This window comes from Agelaius tricolor, unplaced genomic scaffold, assembly GCF_023055355.1.
Source record: "Agelaius tricolor isolate 1412-34295 unplaced genomic scaffold, bAgeTri1.0.p SCAF_5, whole genome shotgun sequence".
NCBI lineage: Eukaryota > Metazoa > Chordata > Aves > Passeriformes > Icteridae > Agelaius > Agelaius tricolor.
Window position 1 is genome coordinate 23,909,631 of NW_027269265.1, and position 9,689 is coordinate 23,919,319.

General features: G+C 41.7%; 1 protein-coding gene across 1 annotated transcript; it reads left to right on the plus strand.

Moving 5' to 3' along the window:
- Positions 1-86: 86 nt before the first annotated feature.
- Positions 87-9,557, plus strand: FAM161B (FAM161 centrosomal protein B). Its single transcript, XM_071426834.1, has 8 exons — positions 87-453; positions 1,609-2,171; positions 3,878-4,215; positions 4,608-4,735; positions 5,021-5,188; positions 5,678-5,777; positions 7,181-7,311; positions 7,530-9,557. Exons 1-8 carry the CDS (start codon positions 305-307, stop codon positions 7,618-7,620), a joined length of 1,668 nt encoding a protein of 555 aa, XP_071282935.1. The 5' UTR covers positions 87-304; the 3' UTR covers positions 7,621-9,557.
- The last annotated feature ends 132 nt before the right edge of the window (positions 9,558-9,689 follow it).

Genomic DNA, 9,689 nt, shown 5'->3' on the forward strand with positions numbered 1-9,689 from the left:
ATGACAACGGCTGTGCGCGCCGCCGGCCTCGCGTCTGATTGGCTGCCTGCGGCGGAGTGGGCGGGCCCGAGCGCCGCTGGCCGCGCCGATTGGTGCGGGCCGGGGCGGGCTGAGGCGGCGGCCCGCGGACGAGAGGGGGCTCAGCCGCGGCGCTCCCGGGCGGGGAGGCGGGGTCGCAGCCCCGGATCCCGCACTTCCCAATTCCTTTCGTTTTTTCCAGGTTACGCGACGTCCCCTCAGGCTGTAACGCGCCGACTCCTGCGTTTCCCGCCGCCGGGCAAGGAGCTGGGAGCATCCTATCGGGATGGGGGGCCGGCGGTCTCCGTTAGAACCGGGCGTACCGTGCCAGGCAGAGTTATGGGGTGACCTCGGCATGTTCGAAGAAGATGAGGAGCTGGAGGGTTTCAGGAGGGAGGCGGAAGTTCTGCGTGAGAAGCTGAGGGAGGCTCTCAGGTAGGACGATACCTGGTACGGATGGCAGGATGGGGTGCAGGATTCCCTCTCCCTCTGGCCAGGGAGGAGGCGGAGCATGATGTCCCAAAACGCGGGTGTATAGTGCCAGAACACTGGCCACAGGTGTAGTCACAGCAGGGAGGATGGGTCAGTAGGTGCCCACGTAAGCAGCTTTCACCTAAAACACGAACAGCACAAATCCCCGCCTCACTCACCAGCTAATCATGCTTACAATGTGCCAGCAGATGACACACATTCTTATCCAGTATCCAGTCTTCAGAGCTGTGGGCTTTCCAAGGTCGAGCTCTCAGATGACTTTCCTTGTGGTTAATCTAGCTTTGCATTCACTAGCAGGTCACACGTGCACTCTTACAAAGGAAATAGTTTATGAAGAAGAAGAGACTGCAGCAATTACCAGCAAGTGTATTGACCAGGAGTCTGTTCACACATGATCTGCCTCCACTTTTTTCCCCTTTGCTGTTCTTGGTCCATTCTGATTCACCTTGATCCTTCCTTTTGCCTGCATTTATTCCTTCCCTAAAATCTAAGTTTCACTCACTTTCACAATCACCCTCAGACGTCCTATGAGAAGTTTCCCATTTTAATGAGACCCAGGATAGTCTCAGATGGGTTTTCTTATTACCAATAATATGGTCATCTTCTCAGGTACAAAGTTTCTAGCTGAACCTCTCAAACATCACACTAAAGCAGTTTCTTGTAATGACATTCCCATCAGCATCCCAGGAATGCTAGTGTTTGGTACTGTTTGTTGGGATTTGTGCATCTGTGTGCCTGATTGCCTCTCCTGCATTTGTCTGTTGAGTAGCTATTGGCAAGATAACCCTAAAGCTGGAGCTTTATGGTTTGCTTGTGGCCTTTCTGGCAATAGAGTGCTCTCAGCATAATAAATTGCATGATAAAGCTAAGTGGGCCTAACTTCCATTTTATACATGGAAAACAAAACAAGCAAAGCTCTGCTCACAAACTTCGGTAGCAAAGCAAAATATAGAGCCTGAGAATGACAAACCCTAGGCCTGTCTTTCAACAACCAGCTCAGCCTGTGGTGTCTTTCTCTTAATCAGTAGTGTCTCCCTTCTTTTAACTCTGTTTTTTAATAATGTCACTAATTTCCCCTTCATAATGTGTTTGTCTTAGTCACACATCTGGTAACATAAGGCAGTCCAGTTCTTTGACCGACCTCACCTCAGACAGTACCTGGGATCAGCAAAAGCCTCACTTGTTTCCTAAGTCCCGCTTGAGGCCAAAAAGCGCTTCATCTCCCTGGATTCCTTCCATCACCATCCCTCAGCCTTTCAAAATGACCCTGCGGGAAGCTCACAAAAAGTCCGAGTTGATGAAGTCATACATGTTCCTTGAACTAGACACACACAGAGACAAAAGGCAAAGCCAGGATGAAGCTGAATGTCAGAAACAATTCCGGGCACAGCCTGTACCTGCCCATGTGTTTCTGCCCCTTTATCAGGAAATAATGGAGCAGAATGAGATTCGCAGGCAAGCAGCAACACAGAAAAGAAAGGAGCTGCTACTTTCAACACAGCGGCCCTTCAGTTTTCTGGAGAAGGAAGAGAAAAAGAAAGAAGCTATCAGACAAAAATTCCTGGCAGCAGCAACCCCAAATGAGAGCTCCAAACAGAAGCAAGCCAGTAAAAAAGTTCCTAAATCTACTTATGACTCACTTCTTGGAGATAAACTGAAAGGTAACATGCCAGGGCTCTTTCTGTAAAAGCACCTCCCTGCCTGTCCCTTGCTGTCTCCATGCTGGGAGGTAAGATCATGGCTCGTAGGGCACCACTTGGAGCCTAAGGCCAGTGTCCCCTGGTGTTGTTGAGTCTCCTGTGTGTCACTGGTCATTGCATTTTGTTTAGATACCCTTGCAGTAGAGTGCCCTAAGTTCAGTAGTCCTGTATAAGTGTCAGCAACAGCAGTTCTGTTCCACTCCCCAGAAAACATGGGCACATTGAGCTCTACAGACAGATTTCCATATCCACTTTGCTGCTGATCGTCACAGTCTGGGAATCTTTCCCTGCGCTGGATTCCATACCTTTGGTTACACTGAAGGGACTGAGATGATTTGTGGTACAAACATGAAGACAGATGTAGTGCCATAGGTCTCCAAGGCCCATGCAGTATCTTAGATCTGACAATTTTACTCCTACCCAAGTGATCCATTCTGCACAGAACCCCTAGGAGAGGAGACAAGTATTTCCTGAGCCCAAATCAGGCAATTAGTTTGGTTCTAAGTGATGGTGTAGTAGTCCAGTCTCTCCTGCCATTTTATGATGTTTCCAGTGGCCTTCCCACTTGCACTCAGTTGGTTCAGTTGCTAAAACAGGGAAAGTAGATGCCAGGACCATTCTAGTCAGGGTAGCCAAGGAAACGTTACTGATGCTTGCCTGTTTTCAGAGGGCTTAAGCCACCGCAGTTGAAAGTTTGAAGTAAGCAATTCAGACTTCATGCTTGAATGTGGGAACTAAGCCAGTCCTTAATAATTCTCATGGCTTTTCTCATTCTTTTCTCCTTTTTTATTGTTTCTGTGATTTCTTCTTGAGGATACACCAGTTCAGTTTTCATCAGAAAACGTTCTGTTTTAACCTAAATAGATTAGAAAGGTAAAAAGCAGCAAAGGACAAACCATTGTTCTATTTCTATCTGGCATATGAGAAGGGAGGACAAATTAACATTTCATACTTCAGGCAATGAATAACTATAAATTAACTCAAAACCATCTTATTTTGCAAACAGCAGTATTGATTTTTTTTCCCTAAAAGCAAAAAACCAACCCTCAGCCTACTGTCTGCATTTTTATAAATATTTAGTGCTGCACAGGGAAGGACTTCAGTTTGATGCTATAATCTAAAGCATATACTATGAAAGTTTGTCACAAAAGTCACAAAATGCGATCTATCCATCAAACGTTCCTTACTTAAAAACTTTTCCAATATAGATTACATAGAAAAGCCATCATCTGTTACAAGTATACTTGAATGACACATTTGTATCACACAGTCAATATAGCTGTAAGTCCCATATAAAAAGTATGGGACTAGTATGGAAGATTAACATTTCTGCAAGACAAAGGAGACAAAGGACACAAGTTACCTGGTACCTTTAAGAATAGGAGAAGTCCTGCTCAGTTATTGCTCCAATAAGTAAAAGAGATATCTAGAAATGAATGCCTAAGAAAGAGACCCTACCGTGGTTTTACTGGCATCCTTGAATTATTTTTCCCTGGGAGGCAGAGAAGAGAGGGGCTGAAAAAGGAGGGAAAGAGAGCACAGGATATTTGGTCTCTCCTATATGTGTAGCTGCCATAATAATGGAAAGTTTAGACTTGGGCAGTGGCAATTTCACAGCCTTTTATGTCACTCACACTGTTCTCATTGCTTTCCTTTTGATCCTTTAGAAGCTGAACTCTACAGGGAAATCCGCATTCAAATGAGAGCAAAGGATTTGCTGGAGAGCTCTGTAGCTCCTATAGACACCAGCAACTGTCGGAGGGAGCCTCAGTCCCGAACTGCCACCAGAACTAAGCAGGAAAAACTTGGCTTCTTACAGGACACAAGTTTCAGCTTCAAACCACGGATTAATCCAGCAATACCAGATTTTGAAGAACTTTACTGGGCGTTTCAGAGGAAAACAGTAAGGAGACAAGAAATCAAAGAGCCAACTCGTAATAAGCCATTCAAGCTGAGAACCTCCAATCTCCATGCCAGGCAGAGGCAGGCTAATGAAAAGATAAAGGTGAGATAGCCGGATATTTCTGTGGTACTGCTTTCTCCTATCAAGATACCAACTTCTCAAGTTTATAGCATTTAATTATTAATGGTTAACATCCTGTGACATCTGCCTCTGTATTGAGAGTACTGCAGAATTCTAGGCCAAACAAGAGAACAAAATTCTACACAAAATGAGCTATGACAGCTAAGGCTCAGTCACCCTTTCATAGCTCTAATCATGTCTCCTTCCCCTTGTCCCTCAGCCCATCCACATGTAAATCTCTGCTGATGGAAGAGAGAAGAGTGAGTGCATTCTCATAGCCCAGTTGTTCTCTTTGGTAGGCAAATAACAGAGGAGATTCTGTACTAGGAACTGTCTGTGAACAAATACACTCAATAAAGTTTCATTTCTTTCAGGATTCTCAGAAGCTTTCCAAGGTTTCAGTGCAAAAAAGTCACTCTCTGCCTGGACTTTCCTCTCTCTCTTCCAACACCCTTCCTGTGCATATTACAGATGCAACTAGAAAGAGGGAATCAGCTATTAGGTAGGTAGAAAGTTGGTCTACGAGACTGTACAACTACTGACCAATATGGAGGAAAAAAACCCAGTGTTTTCCCTCATCACATCAGCTACATCAACAATACATTTCCAAAATGTTTCTCTGTCTTCTTTCTTTGTTAAGTGTTGCTCTGTCTCCCAGTTGCTTTGGAAAATGCACACTTGTACAGCTGAAATTTTACTTTTTCTCCTTGGAGGACTTCAAAACTGAAATTCCCACCTAGCATTGGGCAGTCCACATGGGCTCATCAGTAACTTTTTTTTCATACAGATATGCCCAAGATAACAAAAAGGAAGGGGACAAAGAAGGAATTTATTGGCTGGAGAAACAGAAAATGAAATGTCAAGCTATGCAAAAGTCTGTGAACAGCCGAGCAAAAGCACTGGATCCTCATAAAAGTCTGGAGGAAACACAAAAGGAGAAGTTAAAACAGAACAGGTCAGTATCCTACTCTGCACAAAAATAACCTTTTGCTCTACTAACTGAAGATGATCAGATAATTCTTTAGGACAGATTGGGTATAAAAACATTCCTAGCCTAACCTTTTTTGGTTATTGTATCCATTCCACATTCATTTGGATATCTTGACAATTCCACACTTCTCCTTCCATAAAGAACAGTTTCCTTTAGATTAACGTTTGTAGAAACTAATTTGTACAAGCCAGTAAACTGTAATGTGTAGCTTGGTAAAGAACACATGAGACAAGTTTTTTTAAAAATGTGAACACTGTTTCTTGCTTGCAGTTTAGAAGAGCTTTGCTTATAGGTCCATAACTTGTCAGCAATAGGGTTTTTTTTTCCCAGCATTCAGAATCAAGAGTATTACCAAAGTGATTTAAAGAATGGAACACTCACTGAGAATTCATCATTCCTAATCAGCTACAGTCAGAGGTAACCTATAGTAGACAGGCAATTTTTCCATTTCAGGCAAAATATGCAAGACAGAACAAAAGAATACAGAAAGGAGCTGGAAGAAATGAAGCTGCGAGTCAAGAACAGACCATTCCTTTTTGAACAGGTCACCAAGGTAAGTGGTCAAAGAAGTCCCAGAATGTTTCTGGGCAATAGGATAAATTGTCTTTCATTTAAGACAGGCATTAAGAAATCTAGTCTCAAATTAATTTATGGATGAGAAGGTACAAACGGTCTCATAGTCTCTGGGGTGCACTCAAAATAATACATGGAAAACCCACCGAAGTGTACTTTAAATTCCTTCCTATTTTTTCCTTGAAAAAAACATTCAGGCTTATTTCTAGGAGCTTGCCAGTTCTTAGTATATATTGCAATCACAATATATGGTCTGATGAAAATCAAGGCCTTATCACACCAGAAATTAAATAAATACCTATTCTGCACCTGAATACCACAGAGTACATTTAGGAGATGCAAAATTTTTTCTTAAAACCCTCTCCAGTTAAGCACTTTTTCTTTGTACATCTACTGCTACAGAAGAACATTAATGATGGTTATGTCGCTTTTATCACCTGTAGCCTTTGCAATCTGGGGCTGCATTCAGCACATCTCAACCATCACACAGTACCAGCTGCAAATCTCTATTGCACCTGAGGTGTAGATACAATCTGTACTGTATCTTTTTCCCTGGGTTTTCTCTTTCACTTTAATTTCCTTGCAGGAACTGCAGCTGGTTAGAGACAGTGACAATACATTGACAATATGCTGATTTAAAATTTCTCAACAGAAAGTACCCTCCTGGATCAGGCTTTCTGTTCTGATAATGGAAGCAGAGAACACACATGTGTGATAAATACTGGTAATATTTCCATGTACCAGATTGGTAAGAATTCACCATTATCAATAGTGTTCACTGATGTCCATACTAGGTTTCTATCCTTCCATATAGAACACCTTAATCTTTAGGGACTGGCCAGTCCCTCTGGAAAACCCTAATCTCAAGACTACACTGATTTGCAAGGTTCACTTGGAAACAGTGAGGATATAGGACTCAAGATGCTTGTTTTTCAATTGAGCTGATACGAAGCTATTTCACAGGCAGTCTCTATTTATTAACTTCACTGTTGTTAGTTCTTACCACTTACAAGCAAATGTGCTTACAGAGTTTCACATAACTTGGGTTTTGCACATGTTTTTGATATGAGTGTCAGAGTTAGGACTCAGACACAAGTATACCAGTCTGGTAAGACTGGAATGTGGTAGAAGGAGGAGAACAGAAGAAGGAAGAAAAAAAAGAACTGAAGCAGGAAAACGTGAGCCCTGGCTTTGGGAGATGTAAGATATTGTCCTAATGTTCAGTTTTGGTACTGTACTGTATGGATTACAAAAATTTTGGACAGGAGGTTGTGTTGTCCTCTTGTCCCCATCAGGAGCATCAAATGTACACTTCAAAACCAGTTGACTGTTATGGGGAATCCCCAGTTCTCTGCATTTACTGTTTAAGTTTCAATTTCACAGCATGATGCTCGTCAAGGAGCAGAGCGTCGCTACAGACGCACCCTCCAGCAGGTTGGCCTAAGCGAAGAATTTGTAAGGAAAAAAGGGAAAGATGCCAATGACTTGCTGGAAGAAGACTCTGATGTTCACAGGTAATAAATGCAGTACAGCTCTTTTATCTGTGACTAAAAATATTTTCCTTGTTCATGAATGCATTCCAATTTCTATAATCTAGTGTAGGAAAAACTAAATTAACTTCACTGCTCTTATTAAGCATTGTGGCTTCTCTCTCTGAATTCCTGTGACTGCACCCTATTTCATATGCACAGGGCAAACCATTTCTGCCATTAGCCCATCACTATTTTTGCAGGCTGCCTGAGCCTCGAGGTGAAAAGGATGACTGTACTGAACAGGAAGGAGTACCTCAGGAGGAACTGAGCACAAAGGGAGTGGCAACATAAAAGCTTGCAGAAGAATCCATCAATCAGTTCTTGACTTCTTTGGTTCAAGATTCTCCAGGTTCATCCTCAGGAACTTAATAGTTTAAGCTGACACCTAAGAATTGCTGTGGGGTGAGATGGGAGAATTTAGTAAAGGGAAAAAAACAACTGCTGTTTAGAGCATGTCTTGTTCAGCCCAGCAAACCCTGCAGCCTCCCATAGTCTTCAAAAGTGTCCCTTGTGTGAGCTCTTTCCCTTTAATGGGCAACAAAACAAGTTAGAGAGGTTGAAGCACTTCCTTTGGATAAAAGTAGATATGAAAGATTGAAGAGGTGCATCCTCTACTGTCAGCTCCTTGCATTCATGCCACAGAAGCACACAGGAAAGGGAGAATGCCTTCTACTGTGCTAAAGCTTTTTTTAGACACGTGTGGTAGAATGCTTTCAAACAACGTACTTCTACAAAAACAAGTATCAGGATCTGAGCTATCTTGGGAGAAGACTCAAAAGGTAGTCTTTCTCTGGTGTTAATTCTTCATTCACCCACTACCAGCTCGGCTTCTTCCCCCCATTAGTAAGAAGTAATAATCTTCCTATATTAAAAAATCTCCCATGTTTCATGATTCGAAAATGTTTCAACATCTTACCAATTCAGGTCATTAATTTGGCGCAAAAAACAACCAAAGTTATGAAGAAGGTTGTAATTAAACACTTTGAATGCATCACTTTGAATTATTGTTGTCCTAATTGTATGATTACTGTGATATCAAAGATATATTTGGGAAGAAAAAAGATTAGGTGTTGTCTGCCAGGACGTTGCACTCAAATGCCTAGTGCACCTTAAAAGGGGTATTTCACACTTTAGTGATCCTCCTTTGCTTGACACTAATAAGCATTTCAAAAATAAAAATCCTTGCCACCTGGAATGTTTTCTGAGAATTTTGCACTTTGACATTAAAATATTTTCAAACAGATAAAATGTTTCCATATTGCTCAATTTTCCTCATCGGTTATTTTTTCTTCAATTACTTAAATACAAGATGTGTCTCTTTTTATCACCTTAATCCTTTTTTCCTTACACTGTAACAACACAGCCTTATCATCAAGTCAGAAGTACAGTACCTGTCAGAGCTACCACATTAGACAAAGATATAAAACTGAAATAATGACATTTTTAATCATAACAAAGTACTAAATCCAAGGATTTGTGGCCCAGGGGTTTCACACTGCTACGTTACAGACTGAATGCACCAAACTGCAACATCCTCATTAGTGACTCAGTCTCCACACTGAGAACAGGCTTCAGCTCCTTGGAGGGTTCCAGAAAGGCTGTTACCAGTGTACCAGTTCCTACACAGGTGTAATTGTGTAGGACATCCAGAGGCTGTTCTTTCTCTGGGTACCCCCTGGAAAGGAGCAGTGATGTAACCATATTGTCACTGTGCCTCGCCACATTGAAGGAGGAAGGAAAGAAGATTACTTCCATACTCTAAGTCTGTGATTTAAAGCCTCTTTGTATGGATATATTTGGAGCAGTGGGACTGAATTTTTAATACATACATTTTAAAGGGTATTTACTAAAATTGGTTGCTGATTTCCATAATAATAGTTAATGGTGCTGAAAAAAGAAATTTCCAAGTATGTGATGTGAAAAGGGAAACCCTAAGAAAGGAGGAACAAAAGTTTAAATTATTATGCCATATCCTTTTAAAAAATACTAAGGTGACATGCATGAATATAATAACAAATAAATTAAAGCCTTCATATTGGTCCCTAAACTGAAATTGCAGAAATGTGATAAAAGTAAAAGCATCAAACTAAGTAACTGAAACTCACATCTCTCTTGCTAAACAAAGTTTTGTTCTGAAAGGAGGATTACGTTTCTGTAATCCTAAAAGAGAGCTGTAGTCTCTTAATATGTCTCAAAAAATGGTATGGAAATAAAGAGTTTCAACTATGGTTCTGGACTTTTGCATTTTATGAAAGTATTTGGTCATGTTCAGTTACAAGATTTACAGCCTGTTCAGCTAACCTACAAAAATACCGTAGAAAAGAAGACATCTCACTGGAGTATCTCCCATCAATTGCTGA

Coding starts and splice junctions, on each gene's coding strand:
- FAM161B (XM_071426834.1), top strand. CDS start 305: ATGGGGGGCCGGCGGTCTCCGTTAGAACCGGGCGTACCGTGCCAGGCA. Junction 4,216..4,607: donor AGGCTAATGAAAAGATAAAG/GTGAGATAGCCG, acceptor CATTTCTTTCAG/GATTCTCAGAAGCTTTCCAA. Junction 7,312..7,529: donor GAAGACTCTGATGTTCACAG/GTAATAAATGCA, acceptor CTATTTTTGCAG/GCTGCCTGAGCCTCGAGGTG.